This window comes from Syngnathus scovelli, chromosome 20 (genome assembly GCF_024217435.2).
Source record: "Syngnathus scovelli strain Florida chromosome 20, RoL_Ssco_1.2, whole genome shotgun sequence".
Classification (NCBI taxonomy): domain Eukaryota; kingdom Metazoa; phylum Chordata; class Actinopteri; order Syngnathiformes; family Syngnathidae; genus Syngnathus; species Syngnathus scovelli.
The window spans coordinates 5,890,128-5,911,798 of record NC_090866.1 but is presented as its reverse complement, the minus strand read 5'-3'; the positions used below and the strand labels follow the sequence as shown (position 1 = coordinate 5,911,798).

General features: G+C 45.0%; 4 protein-coding genes across 5 annotated transcripts in view; 2 read left to right on the top strand and 2 right to left on the bottom strand.

The window, feature by feature from the left end:
- The window catches only part of plcb1l (phospholipase C beta 1-like), a 71,900-nt gene extending 65,735 nt beyond the window's left edge, over window positions 1–6,165 (bottom strand). Inside the window, exons 1-3 of one of the 2 annotated variants that reach the window (XM_068649290.1) lie at window positions 6,077–6,165; window positions 5,809–5,869; window positions 2,825–2,934 (exon numbers count right to left, since the gene is read on the bottom strand). The gene's annotated coding sequence lies outside the window, so the exon portion shown is untranslated. The remainder of the gene's footprint in view (window positions 1–2,824; window positions 2,935–5,808; window positions 5,870–6,076) is intronic. The other variant, XM_049757830.1, reaches the window with a different exon arrangement.
- fermt1 (FERM domain containing kindlin 1) lies at window positions 6,112–10,834 on the top strand. The gene is made up of 16 exons (XM_049757844.1): window positions 6,112–6,264; window positions 6,964–7,118; window positions 7,424–7,521; window positions 7,636–7,771; window positions 7,868–8,005; window positions 8,074–8,257; window positions 8,335–8,437; window positions 8,520–8,627; window positions 8,700–8,831; window positions 8,996–9,045; window positions 9,181–9,305; window positions 9,375–9,481; window positions 9,555–9,779; window positions 9,854–9,978; window positions 10,386–10,527; window positions 10,609–10,834. Exons 2-16 carry the CDS (start codon window positions 6,968–6,970, stop codon window positions 10,780–10,782), a joined length of 1,998 nt encoding a protein of 665 aa, XP_049613801.1. The 5' UTR covers window positions 6,112–6,264; window positions 6,964–6,967; the 3' UTR covers window positions 10,783–10,834.
- Window positions 10,835–11,347: 513 nt separating this feature from the next.
- On the top strand, window positions 11,348–14,988 carry trmt6 (tRNA methyltransferase 6 non-catalytic subunit). The gene is made up of 12 exons (XM_049757846.2): window positions 11,348–11,641; window positions 11,779–11,912; window positions 12,006–12,115; window positions 12,344–12,435; window positions 12,511–12,594; window positions 12,673–12,797; window positions 13,096–13,266; window positions 13,382–13,524; window positions 13,589–13,674; window positions 13,957–14,059; window positions 14,383–14,469; window positions 14,560–14,988. Exons 1-12 carry the CDS (start codon window positions 11,535–11,537, stop codon window positions 14,704–14,706), a joined length of 1,389 nt encoding a protein of 462 aa, XP_049613803.1. The 5' UTR covers window positions 11,348–11,534; the 3' UTR covers window positions 14,707–14,988.
- A 228-nt stretch (window positions 14,989–15,216) lies between these two features.
- Window positions 15,217–19,530, bottom strand: chgb (chromogranin B). The gene is made up of 7 exons (XM_049757838.2): window positions 19,394–19,530; window positions 19,232–19,278; window positions 18,877–18,967; window positions 16,451–18,806; window positions 16,287–16,383; window positions 16,117–16,218; window positions 15,217–15,507 (listed from the first exon to the last, which is right to left on the bottom strand). The coding sequence occupies exons 1-7, from the start codon at window positions 19,440–19,442 to the stop codon at window positions 15,430–15,432; spliced, it is 2,820 nt and encodes a 939-aa protein (XP_049613795.1). The 5' UTR covers window positions 19,443–19,530; the 3' UTR covers window positions 15,217–15,429.
- Between the last annotated feature and the right edge of the window lie 2,141 nt (window positions 19,531–21,671).

The window sequence follows — 21,671 nt, the reverse complement described above, 5'->3', positions numbered from 1 at the left end:
AAATGGACAGAATAGAAAAGGACAGTAAAAAAAAAAAAAAAAAAAACACAGGCAACGCTAGTAGCACTTTTATTTGACTGCTTTTCACTTTTTTTTCATAATTGTTCCCTAGTTGCTGGGCTTTTTTTTTTTTTTTTTTATCTATGCTCTCCGTGCCAATATAATTCAACATCCATGGCCAAGCCAAATATTTGCAGCATGGCTTGTGCTTCTAAACTGAGCAGTAGTTTGGGCAAAAGAGGTTGGTCCTTGCCAGGAGCGCTGCACAGACAAGGAAATGAGATACAGATTTACTTCTCATCTCTGCTTCTAATTAGTGCTTCTTCCCTCGTTATATAAGAAACAATTCGGCTAGTGAATATATTTCTTAAGCACTCGAACTCCTCACCTCGGATCACAGCCGGGCTACGAGCAGGGCGGCTCGATGGCAAACCGACTGTTTACCACTTCTTCGGAACAGATGACACAAACTGCCGAGTAAAGAAGCGTTTACAGTTTGCGCAGTTCCCCGCAGAGAGGCCCGGCAAATGCTTCTTCCACAGACTGCATAGGGAAATATTTGCAATGGTTTCCATCCAGATCTGGGTCACTTGGTTCCACAGTCACGGCACAGGTGAGCGAGAGTAAGAGTTGTCAGGCGCTGGATATTGGCGGGCTTTTTACTTTCCAGTGCCACAAAACAACAAGAGATACCGTTGTGTCCGCAACTTGCCGCAATGCCAACCACTGCCGGGTCCCACGGGCCAGTGCCCGGATTGGCCCTCGTACCTAGTCCAAAGCGGTCCGCTCGAGATTCATTTATGAGCGGGAGCCCTCGGGAGAATAGCGAGCTGTCATCTGGCGGTGTTGCGGCAACAAGCAGTTGAAAACAGCCTCTCTCACGCTGAGTGTATTTTGGCACGCGAGGGCTGCAATCATGCATGATTAGCCCGAGAACTCCATTCCGAGGCTGGACCGGGCCGTGTTCCTGTCACCCTGTCAGAAATGATATTTACCTACCACTTTTCCGAAGTGTAGCGAGAAATAAAGAGAGTCTTGAGTGATCGATGGAAATCGGGCAGGTGTGTCATGTTGACTTAAATATTTTTCAAGAAACTCCAAAACATCAAAACACAAATGGCCTCATGTTGGCTTTCACTTCACTTTACAAAAGTCATTTTAAATCCACCCATGAGATTTTTTTTCCAAAGCTGCAGACTCTGTATTTAATTTTAAACTTTAGGACACATAAGAAGTCCTGATCTAAATTTGTATTGGCGGAAGACCCACACTATTTACTTTCCAACTAATTTTATCCAAGAGGAGACTGAGGGCAGCAAAAACATGGCCCGATAAGTAGAGAGACTGTGACATGCATAATTGTCCTTTCCTTTGGTATCCAAAGCAATAAAAAGGCGTGTAAAAGAAACGCTTATCGTAAACCAGTTTACGGATTACGCAATCAAACTTGTCAAGTGTTGACCCCGGTTGACGCCCGGCGGCAATAAAAGAATGCAGCTCAAAGTTTTTAAATCCGGAGCTATGCGAACGCAAATCCGGGCTACGTGAAGGCAAAATGTGCTCAAAGTGAACCTTGCCTTTTTCTTGAGCCGCTTAATAGCAAAAGCAGCCTTACGCGTTCAAGGGAGTGAGCTCACCCCTGGCCAGCGATCGGCCCACAACAGGTGCAGCCCTCTCGCGTCCCTCATCTTGCTGCAAGCTTGTTTTCCTCCTACATGTGGAAAACATCTGCAGCGGTGGTCCGTCTGTGTCCCCCCCTTCCCCTCCCCATCCCGTTATTTACTCCCACTGCCCTCGACTTTCTTTCCCTTCTCGTGCCAGGAACAAGGATTGTACATACGAAGAGGTGTCACTCCTGGGATAAAGGCGATGGCTTTTTCTGGACGTGAGGCGGAGGTTTGCCAAGGCATATTTTTATCATGAAAAGACAACATGGAGAGATACAGTCACGCGCAGCTGGCGTGTTAATTTACTCTAAAACAGGAACAAATAGAGCGACTCACACGTGCCATAAACGTGGACATGAGGCATGAAATCTGTTTTAAAGAAAAGACATGTGATTTAAAAGGTTGTGGAAGATTCCTTTGGTGCTATACCACATTTCAGTTTTTTTTTTTTTTTTTGAAACTGAGTGTAAACTAGTTAAGTAGGTTTACAATTGAGGGCCTTTACTAGGTTTTGCAAACTTCCTCAAGCAGACTTTTTTGCTAAAATTTGAAATTTCCCTATTTCCCCAACATGCTCCTTTTCGCACTTGACACATGAAGTTTGTTCACAGGATGGAGAAAATTCAGATTTTGTGCAACAGTCGTAGACCAAATCTATTTTTTTATTAATTGTATTTAATTTCACAATGCCTGTGGACATCTTATTTTATTTTTTTAAATGCCAACATAGGCCTTTATTTTTAACGACCCGCGGAAACCCTGTATAGATACTATATAGACGTTTTCCGCTTTAGTCTGAGCGAGGCTTCCTTTTCGATACCGGATGAATAGCAAACTTCAAACAGTAAGGTAGGTGCTAATGAACTGGATCCTGACACTGTTTACTTTCCGCCCCCACAATGGTTTCATTCACAGAAATCCGGCCACGGAAAGTGTCGGTAAAGTTATCCCGGCTTGAGTTTATGCAACCTTTTCTAAACCTCAGTACGTCTTTCTCGGCGCCCTCCCCCCCAACCCCCCCACCTTCAGGCCTTTAAGGTCGGGCCAAACACAACACTAACCAGCATCAGCTGATACAGGCGGAGGCTAGCCAGATTTAAAATGGAAGCCATTCACGGAAAAGCGGGAAGCGGCGCGAGAGCCCCACTTCCTCTTACCTGCCAGATCAGTCATGGCATCTCCAAAGTGTCGGAGGGGAGCTCGGGGGGACTTCTTCCACAGCACGCCATCCGACCACTTCCACATCATTGCCACTGAAATCCGGAGCCTGCAGAGGAAAAGGTGGTATTTCAAAACCATTATAGGTGCAGTGTTTCCTTCTCTCGTCTCCAAGGGCTTTGACAAAGCTAATAAAAGTCACAGGGGCGCATATGGCTTCATTCAGCACACCTGACGTTCACACGGTGACAAAAAAAAAAGGCGATTGACACTGACGACAAAAGCGAGAGAATTTCAAGGTCATTATTTTTGTCAGACAAGAACACTGCTTTTCTTTCTGAAAGGTTTTCACACATTTGGATTTTCTATAACACGAAGCTCACATTTTTATAGGGCTGAACGGAAACCTCGAGATGTTTCCATTAATAGAAGCGCCCGTGGCTCCACACTCATACAGTATAAATAAACAATTAACCTGAAGAGAGAGGAGCTTTTATTCCTTTATTAGTTTTTCGTTGCGGCGCAAAAACAGCCCATCTGAACATGCCGGGACATATTCATCAATAAATTCGCTTTAAGGAGAACTTTCTGGACTTTAAACCAAATAAGCTAGCGAGCACATTATGTTGTGCGGCAAGGGATTTCATGACCTCCGAAGAGGTCGAAGGCTTCCGAAAAAATAAATTAAGAAGCCGAGACTGGAAATGTATTTTCAGGAGAGCAATGAATCTGAGTTTTAGTACCCGGCTGGGCTATAGGGCAGCGCCCGGTTCAAGTCCCCGGAGTCGGGCGCTGTCAAGACTTTCTCTTTCCGTGCTACTTCTCAGGCCTCCCGACTACCTCCCGTCCCCCTTTCTAGACTATTCCCACAGGAACAGGCCCGGCGGTCTCGCCAGGCTGCAGAGGTGAGAGTGTCCAAGGGATTTTAGGGATGGTGGGGGTCGAGTTGGTAACATTATGAAAACAACACTTTTGAACGGTGTTTACCTCCGCACCCATATTGAGTCATGAATTAGGCCTCCGTTGAGCCATCAAAGCAAGCAGTGAGGTAGTTCCTTGTTGCATTCATGACTCCCTTACGTCTACCCCGCCACCCCATCGCCAGCTTTCCCACCCCCCCCAAATCTTCCCCAAAGCACGAGCCTCGGCGGCATGAATGGGTCATTGTGATGCGTCTCCGTCACGGCAGCGAATGTTTTCACTTCCATTTGATCCATAGGCGAGGCTGCTAATTGGGTAAGCGTGTTCCCAGGTCACCAGGAGGTTTTCCCTTTCCGTAAATACGGAAAGTCAGCAAAAAAAAAAAAAAAAGGGGGTCCTCGCAGATGTTGTTTCCCACCCGCGTTCCATTTCTCAAAATGTGCACTTTATCATCAATATTGATCCTTTTCCGTCACTCACTTCAGGTGTCTCAGGGACGTGGACTCAGTCTGTCTGGTTATTTTCCATAATTTTCCAAAGCTTGGGAGTTTATTTGTTTGTTTTTTGTTCCTTCTCTGTACAATTTACATTTCCTCTCACACCAGCCCACTGCAATGATCTCATGTCCCAGCATGACACGGTCTGCATGTTTGTTTTGGGTGTGGGGTCTTGCAACCACGTGGAGACTGTGGAGAATCGTGGGGCTGATGGCTTTTACACTTCAAAATACAAACACTTCAGTATTTGTAAATATGTGTGAAAGCATTGCTGCATTGAATGCATCAAAGCTAGGGTCTCCTGGATTGACTGGGACAAATTTTATCCAAGAGGACACTAAGGGCCACTGTAGTAAAACAGAATCTCTGGAATATTAGGCTTAATTCACACTTTTGTTTGACTTCTGTCCTCCTGTGAAATCTACATTTTGGTCTGGCCTTGGTATGAGCTCATCTACAGGGTGCGGTCCAAAATAGTCAAATGGTCAGCCATTAAACACTCACTACAGGAACTTAGTTTTATTCCTCTAACCTTACTAACTGGGCATGGGTTCAACACTGACATGGTCTACTAACGCCACCGTGTGGCCGCAACAGTCCTATCATTTTTGAAATTCCATAATATTTAGATACATGTAAATGAAATAATTCAATGTATGATTTAAATTTATTTTCCGTTTTATTCTTTGCAGATGAGATGCTAAAAAAGTGAACATTTCAGTCAGAATCTTGTTACTGTGTGACTAATAAGTCACTGTCTATTGCTATGTCAATAATTAGTCAACTGTCTGTAACGAGTCATAACTGTGTTTTCCCCCAGAGTATTACGAAAAGTTTATACCATACTGATTTCTTTATTATTCTATGAACCAACTTGGGATCACGGCCTATCAAATCCCTGATTTGTTATAAACAAGGGGTCCGTAATTCTTTTTTGTTATCTATATTGTAAATACCGTCGTACATATGTGGCAGGCTTTACACAGAGAACAAGAAAATGCAATTTCTGGAGAAATTGCGTGTGAAGGCGAAGACTTTGAATCACTTCTTGGGGAATGATGCCGAATGAAAAGATGAACAGTTGAAAGTTGGAATGGGTTGAATCGGTCAAAAAATGTAGAAATTAGAGGTGAAAAACGGAATTTTGTGAAATTTTGTCAAAATGTTTAACGTGAAAACGTGAAATTTTTGAATTTGGCACTTTTGGGAATGTCGAGAATCATTCCGAATGTGGTTTGGATGTGCTGAATGAGGTGAATTTAAAAGTGGAATGACGTAAATGTGAAATGTCGAATCTGCCATTAAGAATGAATGGGGAAAAATTTGTCGTAAATTCGCGAATTTTGCGAAATCGCAAAATTTTCGGAACGAGAAAAATGGAAGCGCTCATCTCGTGAATATTTGGAATACGTCAAAAGTGGAACGGAGTGAATCGGATGAATTATGTGGAAGAAGGCCATCGCCTTCACACAATAAGTCACCATGAGCAATAAATATTTAGACAAGTGACCATGTTTTCCTTGGAAATTGCGCTACCATAGCGTGACTCATCCTGATTCACTCACTGGGAAGGATGTGGGCGGGAGACAGGAGCTTGATTCAGCTCAGGTTCCTCATTGCGGGCATCTAAAAGAAAAGAAAGAGAACTTTCATGATCTCCATTATCAACGGGCTTCAATTATAAGAAGAATTCGGAGGAAAACCGCTAACATGCTAACTAAATGCAACCTCTGCTTTAAAACTCAAGACACGCTAATTTCTTGTAAATTTGTCAGCCCCAAAACAGGTAATTGTGCCTTTTAAATAAAAAATACAGCGATTGTGAACACATGCCTCACTTTTCTTCATCCTGAGGCTGATCAAAGTAGAGACAAACAACGACTTCCGGGCACGTTATTCATCTTCACCTGCAAGGAGGGGCGGGATCTCTATGAAACGAGCTCAGCTCTCGTTCTCACAAGCGACCTTCCACCACTTCTCACGAGAACTCCGACGGGAGTGCCACAAATTCCAAAATCGAGGTAAGAAAACTTTCTAAAGTCTGTTTTAAAGAAGAATTTTAAGAGGAAACTGTGATTATAGTGTGCGGAACTCGTTGTTTGTCCTCTGTGAATACGTTCAAAAGGAAGTTAATGATTAATTTACTTTTTATTTCACAACATAGTTGTTTTGATTATTCTTTTCCTTGAGTTGCCTGGAACTATTGAGCGGTCCATGTACTCTAAATCAAAGCTCAAAAATATCAAATTGACACTAATACAAGTTCACCACAGTATGAGGAATTTCAATATAAAACCTATTATATTCCTTCTGTGCTTCAGAATTATTATATTAGACTATTGCAAGAGTGTGATGGAATTTTTAGCATTTTCCTGACTTTCAAGCAGCAGATTGGTGCCCATTGCTAGACATACATGTCCCTGCTCGTCACACATTCCAACCCTCCCTGATCCACCTCCTCTTCTTGTCCCCCCTCTTCAGCTCCCCCACCACCACCAAGCCTTTCATCATTATATTCATGATATTAATAAATATCAGGTCTAACTGACATGCGACTACAGTGATTGAAACAAATTATAATATTGCAAGAGTAATCTAAGTGTTTATTGGTGCATTAATAATTATCATGCCTTTGGTAGTGTAGTTGTGTAGTCGTTGTGTAGTTGTTGTTGTTCCACACACATTTCATTATATTTATTATATTTTTGTTGTTTATATAGAGCTATGATCACGGCGGCCGAGTATGGCGAGACATCATGGGAGCTGCAGGTGCACGTGGACAAAAGAGAAAGCAACGAGTCCATGGACTTCAAACTGCGTGTGAAGGGCGACCTGCACATCGGAGGCCTCATGCTGATGCTGGTGGAGAAGATCAGTAAGTGTCAGATATGCCTTATCAGTTGACCGCCATCTGCTCTTAAAATCTATAGTGCTGTTTGCCAGGCTGCACCTTAGTTTGGCCTGCAGTGCTTCACACTCAAGTGCCATTGTTTTTAACCACAATGGCTCATGTTGCCCTAAGGCACAAAGTTCAGCAGTCGTCTGATCTGATCATACTCGGCCTCGTCAACACAGAGGAGCTCATAGGGAGGACTTTGAAGAGTTAGATACTAACTTTTCTCTGGATTGACTTTACAGGTTCTTTAAATATTACATGTTTGATGATGTTTTGATTTGCAGAGGCTCCCCAAGACTGGTCAGATCACGCCCTGTGGTGGGAGGAGAGGAAATGCTGGCTGCTCAGGACCCACTGGACCTTGGACAAGTGTGGGATTCAGGTAGGACAAAGGGGGGAGGACATTGGAAGTACTGTAATGTTGAACTCCGCTTGCCTTTCGTTTCAAAGGATGCACAAATGAAAGATGGGTCAGTTTCTATTTATTTGTTTTCAGGCTAATGCAGTCCTGTGCTACACCCCGCAACACAAAAGTATGCTATTGCAGCTCCCTAACATGAAAACCATTCGAATGACCGTTGGCTTCTCCTGCGTGGTCTTCAAGGCAGTGGCAGAGATCTGTCAAATCCTCAGTAAGTGTGACCTCCCTACCCTTTTACCTGAAATTTGACTTGATTTGTCTTAATTAATTTATTTATTTTTTCATTTATTTTATTGATTTATTTCAGACATCAGGCGGCCTGAAGAACTGTCCCTGCTCCAGCCTCACGATGAACCCTCCAAGAAAAAGAAAAAAAGAGGCAAAAACTCCCCATTAGAGGACATCTGGGACATTGATTTAGTCAGCGGCGGGCCAGGAGGCTCAGGTACTGATAACACGCACTTACCAAGCCCTACCGCCCTAATCGGAATAATGACATTCCACCCAAACAAGGTCCCATGTACAGCAAGACCATGACGGCCACCTACGACCCGGAGAACGGGATGCCGGTGTCGGCCACCAGCCTATGGTTCGGAGAGAACCCCCTCGCTGACTCCCAGCCCAACCTGCCGCCTGCCGAGCTGGCCAAGCTCTACCAGCCGCTATCCCTGGAGGACAAAGCCATCAGAAATGCCGGGTAGAAGACCTCATTGTGTGTTCCTGGTCCTTCCATTGGCACTATTCATTTTTACCGACTTGACATGTAATTGACAGATGGTTGGACTCTTCCCGCTCCCTCATGGAGCAGGGCGTTCGAGAAAACGACAAGCTGCTGCTGCGCTTTAAGTACAACGTTTTCTTTGACCTCAATCCCAAAGTAAGTCAAATGAAACGCAGTACTATCGAGTTTGGGAGGAAAATAATCCAGAGAGCCTCAAGTTTGTCTTGTCGCATTTCAGTATGACGCCGTGAGGATAACGCAGCTGTACGAGCAGGCTCGCTGGTCCATCCTGCTGGAGGAGATCGACTGCACCGAGGAGGAGATGCTCATGTTTGCGTCGCTGCAGGTGAATATGATGACATCATCGCACAAAAAGAGAATAATGGCAATGAGTTCAGTTTTCGACTTGTCTTTGCAGTATCACATCTGTAAGCTGACCATGTCCACTGAGCCAATCGACCACTCCAATGATCAGGAAATTGATGAAGTGGAGGCCGCCCTCTCCAACCTGGAGGTGACGCTGGAAGGTGGCATCTCAGACAGAATTCTGGTAAATGGATTTCATAACTGTCATTTTTCATCTTTTGGGGCTTGTGCAGTACAAAACAGCTGGGGGGGGGGGGTTACCGGTGGGCCTCCGTAAAACACAACAATTGCAGGTCTCAACTCGGCCAGGATATAAGATAATTGACACTTATTTGTTCCGACCTTCAGGAAGACATTACAGACATTCCAGAACTGGCTGATCACCTCCACCTTTTCAGGTAAAAACCCAGCTAGATACACTTCTGTTGTCTTTACTCTTTTCTCAGTGTCATAAGATTGAATTTTTTCCTAATTGTAAAAGTGCAAAAATAATCTAACCAATTTAAAAGTACAATAACTTTCTCCTCATTTAGACCAAAAAGGCTGACACTGCGGCCTTACAAAGAGTACTGGTTTGTATTCAAGGACACCACCATCTCCTACTACAAGAACAAGGAGGCCGCCGTTGGGGAACCCATAGAGCAGTTTCACTTACGAGGTACTGTGTGTCTTTAAAAATTTGTGGCATTCAAATATGACACAGCGAACGTCACTGTATAATCCTCAGGCTGTGAGATCATCCCCGACGTCAACGTCACGGAAAAGAAGTTCGGCATCAAGCTCCTTTTACCAGTGGCGGATGGGATGAACGAGGTGTACATCCGATGTGACAACGTAAGTTCCCATACCGATTATGTCAACTCGACATGGTATCGGCGTAATTGTCATATTAGTTGTGTTGGCGCAGGAGACGCAATACGCAAAGTGGAAGGCGGCGTGCATCCTGGCCTCCAAGGGCAAGACCATGGCGTACAGCTCGTATAAATCGGAGGTGCGCAGCATTCAGTCCTTCCTGCAGATGAAGAGCTTAGCGCCCCCTCCTGGCCAGGCAGCCCCCGATCTAGATACCATGGAGATGAACGCAGAGTGTTTCGTGTCGCCGCACTACGCTAAGAAGCACAAGACGAAGCAGGTTGTCAAATTTAGAAGATATTTACCTTGACTTGGCACCAATCACTGGTTACCAATGGTTGTTCTTGTGTCAAGCTCACAGCACGTATCCTGGAGGCCCATCAGAACATAGCGCGCCTGTCCCTCATGGATGCCAAGATGCGGTTCATCCAAGCCTGGCAGTCACTCCCGGAGTTTGGCATCAACTACTATATTGTCAGGTAATGTGTAAGGCACAGGTGTCAAATTCAAGGCCCGGGGGCCAGATACGGCCCGTCACATCATTTTATGTGGCCCGCGAAGACAACTTGTGCATCAAATTCGTGTGTCATTACTAGAATTTCAAATTGTCTTCACTTTTAATAATATCTTTGTTTTTAAATATTTGACCAGTTTTACTCATCTGATTTGAAAACAAGTTACTTGTCAGTTTGTTTTGTAGCTTTTACTGTATATAATATGAGGTGCTCATACGTTTATTTGGGTTGACAGTCATAATGGCCCTCCAAAAGAAGCTATGACTACAATGCGTCCCGTGAAAAAAATGAGTTTACACCCCTGGTGTAAGGCGAAAAAAAGTTATGTCATTCATGGGCTATCGTTTAAGAAGTCCACTTTGTGGTATCAGGTTCAGGGGCAGCAAGAAGGATGAGATCCTCGGCATCTCGTACAATCGTCTGATCCGTTTCGACATGTCCACCTGCCTGCCCGTCACCACCTGGAGGTTTGCCAACATGAAGCAGTGGAACGTCAACTGGGAGATAAAACAAGTGAGTATCCCGGATGGGCTTTCACAATATGCGCTATGGCACCATGGTTGGTCATCGCTACTGTATTTTGTGTGATTGCAGGTGACCATCGAGTTTGACCAGAACGTGACCATAGCGTTCTGCTGCCTTAGCTGCGACTGCAAGGTGGTGCACGAGTTCATCGGTGGCTACATCTTCCTCTCGACGCGATCCAAGGACCAGAATGAGAGCCTAGATGAAGAATTGTTCCACAAACTGACCGGAGGCCAAGAATGAGAAAGCAACACTGTCATTTAGTGGTGAGGCATGGAACAACACATAGGGTACAGTGCTGATAAAAGACAGTAAATCCCCGCTCGGGATAAAGTCCTATTGTTTTACAATCAAAGAACTCAACAAAGCAACGTTATGATTTGTCTGGGCATTATTTATCATTTTGTAAACATTTTCAGCTTTTTGATTTGCAGTCCAGCCAAGACTTAGTGTATGTGTAAATAATTGTGTTCTGAAATTGTTGTGTGACTTGACTTTTGTAAGAATAAATTTTTTATATCATTATTACTCCTGTGTGATTTCTTTGTCCTCAATTCTCCCTCCACTATGTTTATTTATCTATCTACATAAATTGAAACTGTGCAATGAATTAGTTTGGGGGTTTTGACGTTTTAATTTTTAATATATAACTAATACTCAGGTCAAATTCATGTCGACAAAGATGGACCACACAGCAGAGAAATATACTGGTAGTTATTTACAAAAACAGAATCGATGATTCTGAAATCGATATCTGCCTTACAATCACCATCTCACGCAATTGGCTGACTTGAGGCAGGTCGGGCCAATCACTGCTGACAATGATGAAAACGCGGAAGTGAAATTCATTCCGCTCCCGACCGATCATTTTGAGACGGAAAGTGAAAGATAACACGTGGTTCTAGGAGTTTAACGCACCTCACATGAATAACTGTGACTTTTGTTTATCCAACTGTTCCTTATTTTGAGCTGTTTGTCGTCTTATTTGATCCATAATGGCGAATGGTGGAGACGACGACTCCCAGTATAAAATCAACGAGGGCGACTACGTTATGCTAAAACGTGGGGAGATCTACAAAGCTGTGCAAATACAATCGAAAAAGTAAGTATGACATTGTTTAGTGCATGCTATTTTGATCGGATGTCAAGATCACGTTTCGATTATTAGTTTTTAGCTTGTTGACGGCCAGTCTGACTTCACAAGTTGTGAAACATGATTTCTCCATTGTGTGACAACAGGAAGGTGATGTTTGAGAAGCAGTGGCTCTTCCTGGACAACGCTGTGGGACATCTGTACAGCACCACTTTTGAAATTGTACCCGGTGGACAGGTGCAGCCCGTGAAACCACAAGCTGCACCAAGTGCTGCTTCTGGTTGGTATTCCGTTGTTTTTCAGTGGGGGAAAGGACAAAAGTAGTATCATAAACACTGGTAATGTCGCTTCACTACTACACTTTCGCCGACAGACGCAAAACAGGCGGGCACGGACAACCGGAACATCGTGGATGACGGCAAGTCGCAGAAGCTGACACGGGACGACATTGAGACACTCAAAGAGCAGGGCTTGAAGGGTCAGGTAATGATGGAAACTCGATGATGTGCATGATGACACTTCATATCCTCATTATTTTGAGCCTCATTGGTTTTGTATGGTGCAAATAAAGCACATAGACGGTAAGACTGGGTAATATTGCTTTAAAATTTAAATATCAAACTACTCCCCCCCCACCCTCAAAAAAAAAAAATCTGGCTGAAGATGCATCTTTAACCATTTTGGTAATTGCAGTAATTGTTTGCATTGCAGGAAATCATCCAGCAGCTCATAGACAACAGCTCCACCTTCAGGGATAAGACGGAATATGCCCAGGACAAGTACATCAAGAAGAAAAAGAAGAAGTGAGCAAGAATCATGACATTTAAAAATAATAAAACACACTGCGTGTATCTAAGCGGTATCTGATATTTTTGCAGGTACGACAACAAGCTAAGCATTCTCAAACCGACCTGCCGCATCATGGCGCTCATGTACCACGGACGAGAGCCAGGAAAAATCTGGTATTTTTCTTTTTGTCTCAGTCCAATAGAAACACACAGCAGTGTGAGTAATGTGTGTGTTTTGTGCGTGTGATGCAGTCACTTGCGATACGACACATTGGCGCAGATGCTGACCTTGGCCAACATCCACGCCGGCAGCAAAGTGTTGGTGTTTGAAACGTGTGCTGGCCTCGTGCTGGGGGCTGTCATGGAAAGAATGGGAGGTGAGTTTGTTTTTCATCCAGCACAGTGTTTCCCCGAGGCACAAACTTTACATTTCCTGGCACGCTACTACAAACATAATAAGTTGCCATCCTGTTGTATAAAAGGCAACGGATGGATGGGTGCACAAGTAAATTTAAGCTTTTAATTGTTATGCCTGTGAAATCATTTAATTATATTGATTTTTTTTATTTCAACAGAATACATGACATTGTAATAAAATGTCGCCATCTGGTGGTATAGTGCAGTACGTGCTTTTATTTTCATTTTTAATGATCCTCTTCTGCTCATCGCATCCAGGCTACGGATCCGTGATCCAAATGTACCCGGGGGGTGGGCCGGTCCGAGCAGGAGTGGAGAACTTTGGCTTCCCCTCTCACTTTCACGACACGCTGCATGACTTTCCCATCTGCCACGTCAATGCTTTGCTAGCAGGCACGCTGGACACAAGCTTCAAGGACCCCAGTGCTGGTAAAGTGCATGCGCCAAACATGTCATTCAGAACACCTGCACAGTGTTAAATGTGATCCAATAAGAGAGCAGCGTTAAAAACAAAAATAAAACTCACTTCTGTGCGGCTTCTCAGAGGCATCTAATTCCAACGCGGCCGTGGAAGAGGAGCCCAAGATGGAGGAGAGCAAGCCCCCGGAAGACCCAGCAAACATGGACACAAACGCTGGCGAAGAACAACGCATAGATGCCGAACGCGAAAGCGGCAGGGATGCAAAGGTACGGCACGTATTCACTTATGATTGACTGGTTGATGCTCATCACGGTCTTTTAAATGTTCTAGGCCCAACTCAAGAGGGTGAAACAGGAGGAGAGGCATAAGAAGCTCGCGGCAGCAGTGGCCCAATTAAAAGGCATGAATGCAGACGGGTTAGTATCACTTTTAAATGGTGATTAAAATGGATCCTCACAAGTGTGCATTTCAGCTCTATACGCCGTTATTGGTGAGGCACGGGCTCCTCATGATTGATGAAATGTCGCAAGGGTGTTGACTTATTGACTCTTCTTCATTACAGCGGCCATATCATAAACACCACTACACTTTGTCGGGGCTAAATCACAAGCTTCTCACGTTAGGCTGCTGAATGACGACATTTCCAATTCCAATGTATTGGACGGCGTAATACATCGTTTGCTTGGCTTGTTTTGCAGATTGGTCATCGCCTCTCGCTTCCACCCGTGTCCCGTCCTGATGTGCCTGATCAGGTTTTTGTCGCCCTCCAGGCCGTTTGTGGTCTACTCGCAGTATAAGGAGGTGAATTGAGTGCGGGTTTTATGACGATTTGGTCCATCGAGAGTCATTATTTAAGGCAGCTTTTATAACTTGCCAGGCTCCTGTGGGAGAAATGAGCTTCCAGCAGAAGGATAATACAAAAGAAAATGCGTCTACATTCCGTTAGGAAATTAAATCGGAGTGTCGTAGCAATTCAACACTTTAAATGCCTGGCATTAAAAACAGAGCAGAATGTGGAGCCCGAAGCTCAGAGATAAACATTTTTATGTTCAAATACTCGTAAGCCAAGTATAATAATGGGCTAGTGATTCTTGCGTGTCAAAATGACTTTGTCTTCTCTGCAGCCGCTCATCGAGTGCTTCACCAAATTGAAGGAGCGAGGCGGTACGGTCAACCTCCGTCTTACTGACACCTGGCTACGACATTATCAGGTGACCTAATGCTGCCAAGTATTGCCTTCGGGTCCTCGTCGTAGCTTTAATGCGTTCTGACTTTTGTACCCCCCCAAACCCACCCCCCAGGTGCTGCCCAATAGGACGCATCCCAAGCTGCTGATGAGCGGCGGCGGCGGTTACCTACTCTCAGGCATCACCGTGGAGACAGAGCAGTCGGGTCGGAGTAACTCGGAGGAGCCGGTGCCAAAAAAACAGAAACTGACAGAAAGCTGAAGGGCTTACTAGCCCCCCCCTTCAACCCAAATTTTGTTTCAGGGCACATCAGCAACAGGGCTGGCGGGAATGTCCGTTTGGATGCATCACAATCCCATCTAGGCAGTTATGCAAGGAAAGGCCTCAAAACAGATGCAGACTAGTTTCCTTGACTGACATTTTGGTCAGCAATTCTTTTTTTTTTTATATACGGTATATATACCTTGAAAATGTTATTTTTTTGTTGCGACCCGGTTAAATGACTGAACCTTGACAGAATTAAATTATTCTGACACAGAATAACTTTGTTTCAATTGATCCCAGCAAAGAAACTAGCATATAGTTTAGGCTTAAAAAATATACACACACAAAATATGTTTTTTTTTTCTAAAGCTCCATCCCTCCAAAAATATTTTAGAAGAGTTTATTTTCACTTTAAAGACAACTGTAAAATTGTGTTTTTGTCTAATAATATCACAATAATCAACTATAATTAATGTTTGTGCTGTAACATGCACAGGATTACAAAGGTTCCCAGAATAACTCGTTTATTGAACACAAGCACTTGAAAAGACAATGACATCAGTGAATATTATTTCTACACCAAAAACATTCCCATGCACACGTTGACAATGTCACATCAAAATAGCACAAATACAACAAGAGGCTTTTTTTTTTAAGCAACGGTTGACATTTTTGGGGGTGCACTTTAACTCGGCAGACGAAACAAACATTAAAAGTAGCTCATTTTTTCTCATGCAGTTTGGCGGAAATTTTCTTCATCTCCTCGTCCATTGCCGCCAAGTTTTCCAGTGCTTTCTCCTGCAAAATAAAAACACAGTAGAGTCATACCATCTATACATTTATTTTTTTGTGGGTCTGCTCATTATGGACACGCCTACCAAATTTTATGTCGCACAGTGAAAGTAGCTTTGAGTTAAAATGTCAAGAATAGAATAGTCAAGCCTACTATGTTAGGAATATGTTTGTACGAGCCATTTCCTCTGGTTTTAAATGTTTGTTTAGATCTGCCACCCGCCGCTCGCCTTTTAAATATAGTCGTGATGACATCGAAGGCTCCGGGAGGTCGTTACGGTGCGTCAATCTTGGCGCGGAAGATGCTACGGCTCGTCTGTCAGCAGTTGTAGAAAAAATAAATTTAAAAAAAGATGCAGGCAGTGCCAAAGTTCTGCTGTGGAACATTAGTGTCGTCATTCGTTCTGGGCCAAGTTGTTGACGTGCGCTCAAACGGCAAGCGGCCAACATGTCTGCGTGGAATGGACATTTTCATAATGAGCTACCCTTGCCCCCTCCGGGAGTTTGTGGACGACCGACTGGATTTGCTTTCGCGGGTCAGCAAGCACGAGATGAAACACAGTTTACCCACACAACATCACTGATGTCATCGAGAGTAATCGTAGCTCGACGAACCTCGCGTGGTGTGAGCGCCCTCGCTTGCACGGCTCCCTCTGACGCCTCCTGTTTGGCGAGCTGGTCGATTTTGAGACCGAGCAGCTTGGCCGCCTCGTCCATCTGGGCACGTTCAAAAGTCAGAACCGAGTCCCGACGCTCCGTATTGGATCTGAACGGTACTGGTCTACCTTGTTTGGAGCAGCATGGTCTTCTGGATTTCTTTTGAACCAGGCGGGATGGTAGTAGCCTCTGTAGATCCACGGGTTTCTTTTGTCAGGCAAGTACCTTAAAAAAGAACCAGGAGGTCAGACCCGAGAATTCGCACTTGTGATGCTGTAGAAGATTTAAATACCTCAGAGCTTCACTTTTGTCCTCAGGATTGTCAGAATCGTCCCTCAGGTCTTCATCGTCAGACAGCTCCTCCCCTCCATGCTTGTGGTATTTGTTGTTGTGGTCATCTTCGTCATGTCTCTTGTCAAAGCTCCAATACTCTTGACTGCGTTCTCCATCTGATTCCTCTCTCTTTTCCTCGGAGAGTTCTTCATCACGCTTAGGCTTCTTCTGGTAGTATCTCCAAGGCCTCCAGGCCTTCTTCTCTTTGCCCAAGTCCCAGGATTCCTGGCTACGTTCCTCATCGGGTTCCTCTCGGGCTTCCTCTGGGAGTTCCTCGTCCCGCTTGTGTCTTCTTTGGTGGTATCTCCCAGGTCTCCAGTTCCTCTTGTATCTATCGGTGTCAAAATCCCAAGATTCCTGGCTACGTTCCTCATCTGGATCCTCTGACAGTTCTTCATCACGCTTGTGTCTCCTCTGGTGATATCTGCCAGGTCTCCAATCCCTCTTGTATCGGTCAGTATCAAAATCCCAGTATTCCTGGCTGCGTTCCTCATCTGGATCCTCTGAGAGTTCTTCGTCCCGCCTGTGTCTCCTCTGGTGGTATCTCCCAGGTCTCCAGTCCCTCTTGTATCGGTCAGTATCAAAATCCCAGTATTCCTGGCTACGTTCCTCATCTGGATCCTCTGACAGTTCCTCATCACGCTTGTGTCTCCTTTGGTGATATCTCCCAGGTCTCCAATCCCTCTTGTATCGGTCAGTATCAAAATCCCAGGATTCCTGACTGCGTTCCTCATCCGGATCCTCTGAGAATTCTTCGTCCCTCTTGTGTCTCCTCTGATGGTATCTCCCGGCCCTCCATTCCCTCTTGTCCCGCTCATCGTCGAGCCCCCACAACTCTTGGCTGCGTTCATCATCTGCTTCCTCTCTAGGTTCCTCTGACAGTTCCTCATCACGTTTGTGTCTTCTTTGGTGATATCTCCCAGGCCTCCATTCCCTCTTGTCCCTCTCGTCGTCGAGCCCCCACGACTCTTGGCTGCGTTCATCATCTGCTTCCTCTCTAGGTTCCTCTGACAGTTCTTCATCCCTCTTGTGTCTCCTTTGATATCCCCTAGGCCTCCATTTCCTCTTGTCCCTTTCACCGTCGAGCCCCCAGGATTCTTGACTGCGTTCCTCATCTGGTTCCTCTCTGGGTTCCTCTGACAGTTCTTCGTCCCTCTTATGTCTTCTTTGGTATCCCCTAGGCCTCCATTTCCTCTTGTCCCTTTCACCGTCGAGCCCCCAGGATTCCTGACTGCGTTCCTCATCTGGTTCCTCTCTGGGTTCCTCTGAAAGTTCTTCATCCCTCTTATGTCTTCTTTGGTATCCCCTAGGCCTCCATTTCCTCTTATCCCTTTCACCGTCGAGCCCCCAGGATTCCTGACTGCGTTCCTCATCTGGTTCCTCTCTGGGTTCCTCTGACAGTTCTTCATCCCTTTTATGTCTTCTTTGGTATCCCCGAGGCCTCCATTTCCTCTTGTCCCTTTCACCGTCGAGACCCCAGGATTCCTGACTGCGTTCCTCATCTGGTTCCTCTCTGGGTTCCTCTGACAGTTCTTCATCCCTCTTGTGTCTCCTTTGATATCCCCTAGGCCTCCATTTCCTCTTGTCTCTTTCACCGTCGAGCCCCCAGGATTCCTGACTGCGTTCCTCATCTGGTTCCTCTCTGGGTTCCTCTGACAGTTCTTCATCCCTCTTGTGTCTCCTTTGATATCCCCTAGGCCTCCATTTCCTCTTGTCTCTTTCACCGTCGAGCCCCCAGGATTCCTGACTGCGTTCCTCATCTGGTTCCTCTCTGGGTTCCTCTGACAGTTCTTCATCTCTCTTGTGTCTCCTTTGATATCCCCTAGGCCTCCATTTCCTTTTGTCCCTTTCACCGTCGAGCCCCCAGGATTCCTGACTGCGTTCCTCATCTGGTTCCTCTCTGGGTTCCTCTGACAGTTCTTCATCCCTCTTATGTCTTCTTTGGTATCCCCTAGGCCTCCATTTCCTCTTGTCCCTTTCATTGTCAAGCCCCCACGACTCCTGACTGCGTTCGTAGTCCTCCTCCTCATCTTCTCCCAAAGGCTCCTTGTCGCGTTTGGGCTTCTGGTGGAACCGTCCTGGCCTCCAACTGCTTCTCTTCTCCCGTTCCTCCTCTACCTCGCCATCATCTTCCTGGTGCCTTTTCTCCAAACTCCAGGATTCCTGATTGTGTCCGCCCTTCGGTGTCACCTGATTGGGCTCCACAGACCTCAGAAATTCTTGGATGTCTTCTGCATCCTTGACCTCGGGCTCCTCTACGTGATCTTTATTCTGCTCTTCATTGCTCTTCTTATCCGGTGGAGCACGTTTAATTCCTTCAACAGGACAGAATGGGTCAATATGGCAGCCATTTTGCTTCTGACCTACCTGGAACGTTGCACAAACCTGCTCGGAGAATCTCCTTGCACTCTTGATCCAGTTGGGTGTCCGGTTGGGAGAGCGTTTTGGACAGAACCTCCACCAAACATCTTGTCACCTAATTAATATTCAAGGTATATGTTGATTTATAATTACCAAACCGATAATCATAAAATGACCTGCTCCTGCATTATTCATCACTGACATATTTTCTATACATTGCTAACAAATATAGCCTATGACTTCCTATATGGACAATTGAATACAGTGACAGTTCCATATTAATAATTATGTGCATGGCATGGTTACGATCACGTGACAACCCCCCCCATGCTTTCATTGGCGATTGCACGCAAGTCTCGAAAATAGTCCAAAGACTTACCACATCTTCTCTTTGGCCATCCTTGCCCACTGGAAGTGCTCGATTCCCTAAACAGAAGACAAACATACCGGTCTTTTATTAAAAAAAAAACAAAAAAAAACCGCAACAAACTCGAGTCGTAGTAAAAAGTGGTAAAGTCGCTGTCCGTGGTGCTGAACTCACCTATAAGGAAAGCGAACCCAAGCAGCAGAAAAAGAGGAGTCGGTGTCATTTTGTTGGAGTGTGATGTCCCTCCCGATGCAGCGGGAGAGATGCTCGTGCAGGAAAGGGAGCAGTACCTCCAAATATAAAGGCGCTCCGAGTGGAGGAGGAAGGAGAGACAGAGAGAGAGAGAGAGAGAGAGAGAGAGAGAGAGCGGGAAGGAGCGTGGGAGGGGACGCTCGTGTCATGACTCATTAGACCTGCAGGGAGAAGCGGCAACAACTTGTTTGTTTTTTTTTTCGTCCTCTCCCGTAGATGAAATTAGCCATCACACAGGTGATGGTTTAAACATTATTGAGAGGAACATAGTGGTTGTCCGCAGGAGGGGGCTTAATGCAGCGAGGAGCCCAAAGGCAATCCCACACCCTGCAAATTTCATTGTCACAACCCCCATTTTTAGTTCTGTTCCTATAAGAAACCGGAATTGTTGCATGCGTTGTTAACCATGCGGTACTGCATTTATTTTAAAGTGTTTTTATGCATCTTTAAGGACACCTTTACTTTCAAACACAGTGGCAAAACAATACATAAGGGTTGAATTAAATATGTAAAGTTCAATTTACATAAAGTAAGAACAATTACCGTATTTGCCGGTGTATTGGTCGACCTTTTTCGATCCAAAATCGACCGAAAAAAATCGACCTCGACTTATACACCGAGTCATAAAATTTAACTTCGTATTCATCGCTTCAAATGTGATGGTAACCAAGGCCGTTTCTCATGCATCTCATTGTGCGTTGCACTTAGAAAATTTTAACCGGGCGGCGTGCGCGAGTGCGCGGCCCGCTGGAAGTCGAATGAGGCTCAGCGATCTCCTCCGCGGTGCTTATAAACAGCCGATCCGCTCGGCGGGGGCTATTTTCGGCCACTTGGCGCGTGCGCACGGCCTCCCGGATGTGCCGGGCGGGTGCGCGAACTCGCCGGCCGCTGGAAGTCGAATGAGGCGCCGCGATCTCCTCCGCGGTGTTTATAAAGTGCCGATCCGCTCGGCTTGGAGCTATTTCCAGCCTCCCGTTGGTGCCGGGCGGCGTGCGCGAGCTCGCCGGCCGCGATCTCCTCCGCGGTGCTTATAAACAGCCGCATGCGCACGGCCTCCCGGAATTTGAACACATTTCGTCAATAAATTTCGCATATTGAATTTTGAAGTTTAATATAATGCAACAATTGAGCTCAACTTATACAAAGGATATATCATAAAATCGTAAATTTCCGTCGAATTTTAGGGGGTCGACTTATACACCGAGTCGACCTGTACACCGGCAAATACGGTATTAAAACTAATATATAAATATGTTTACATTTTAAAGATTAATCTATTATTTATCCAGCGTGTGGACAGAGGTTTTGCATTAGCACGGTCGCATTAGAGCGCCTCGTTGTTGCGGCTTTGAGCAGCTCAAACATGAAAATGGAAAATACAAGTTGAGTCCATTTTGATTGACAGCTGAATAGCCAGAGTGCACTGTATTTATTTTGACCTTACTGTCGCCAAAATACAAACCTTGTGACCTCCCAAGATTCCCCCTTAAACACATTTTACACAAAATGACCTTTCACGTATAGATCGCACTCGCATTCAATCTCGTCGCCCGCCCCGGGTGAGTCGACGTCCATGTTTGTTAGGAGAATCATGCATGCGAGTAGCAGGATGTCTTTGAGTGGAAGGGAGAGGAGAGGGATAAAGAAAGGGGGCCGCGGCCAGCGGCATTCAATCATCCACGCCCGCCACACTCTCATCAACAGTGTGCACTCATATGTGACGCCCTGCAATGATGCTCTGTGGCCTTTTTTTATATTAAAGAAAAGAAGAAAAAAAGTGCTGTGAGAAGCACAACATTAAATCACACTTTGCAGTCCAATGTACTAAACTACAACAGATAAAACACAATGTACTTTGTAATGAGGATTTACAAGAGCAGGCTGATGCAGGATGTTTTTTTTTTTTTTTTCTCTTAAAAATTTACGCTTTGTGCCGTGAGCGTGACTAACAGCCGCAGACCTTTGATATTGCGTTCTATGCAATTTTTTATTTTCTTGTAAGAAGCACACTGAAGTTTTATTTTAGCTGTTTGATAAAAATAAAAAAAAATTGAAGTTTGTTAGTGACTGGTTATAAAAAGTCTACACACCCCAATTCCAATCCCATGTTATTGTAAAAAAAAAAATCATTAAAATTTTCTTCACACCATTAATGTGTTGTATAACGTGTACATGTTAGTAATGTGGTTGCACAAGTGTG

Coding starts and splice junctions, on each gene's coding strand:
- fermt1 (XM_049757844.1), top strand. CDS start 6,968: ATGATCACGGCGGCCGAGTATGGCGAGACATCATGGGAGCTGCAGGTG. Junction 7,119..7,423: donor GATGCTGGTGGAGAAGATCA/GTAAGTGTCAGA, acceptor TTTGATTTGCAG/AGGCTCCCCAAGACTGGTCA. Junction 8,832..8,995: donor GCATCTCAGACAGAATTCTG/GTAAATGGATTT, acceptor TCCGACCTTCAG/GAAGACATTACAGACATTCC.
- trmt6 (XM_049757846.2), top strand. CDS start 11,535: ATGGCGAATGGTGGAGACGACGACTCCCAGTATAAAATCAACGAGGGC. Junction 12,798..13,095: donor TGTCATGGAAAGAATGGGAG/GTGAGTTTGTTT, acceptor CATCGCATCCAG/GCTACGGATCCGTGATCCAA. Junction 13,267..13,381: donor CTTCAAGGACCCCAGTGCTG/GTAAAGTGCATG, acceptor GCGGCTTCTCAG/AGGCATCTAATTCCAACGCG.
- chgb (XM_049757838.2), bottom strand. CDS start 19,442: ATGACACCGACTCCTCTTTTTCTGCTGCTTGGGTTCGCTTTCCTTATA. Junction 19,279..19,393: donor TGGGTTCGCTTTCCTTATAG/GTGAGTTCAGCA, acceptor TCTTCTGTTTAG/GGAATCGAGCACTTCCAGTG. Junction 15,508..16,116: donor GGGCGCTCACACCACGCGAG/GTTCGTCGAGCT, acceptor TTTATTTTGCAG/GAGAAAGCACTGGAAAACTT.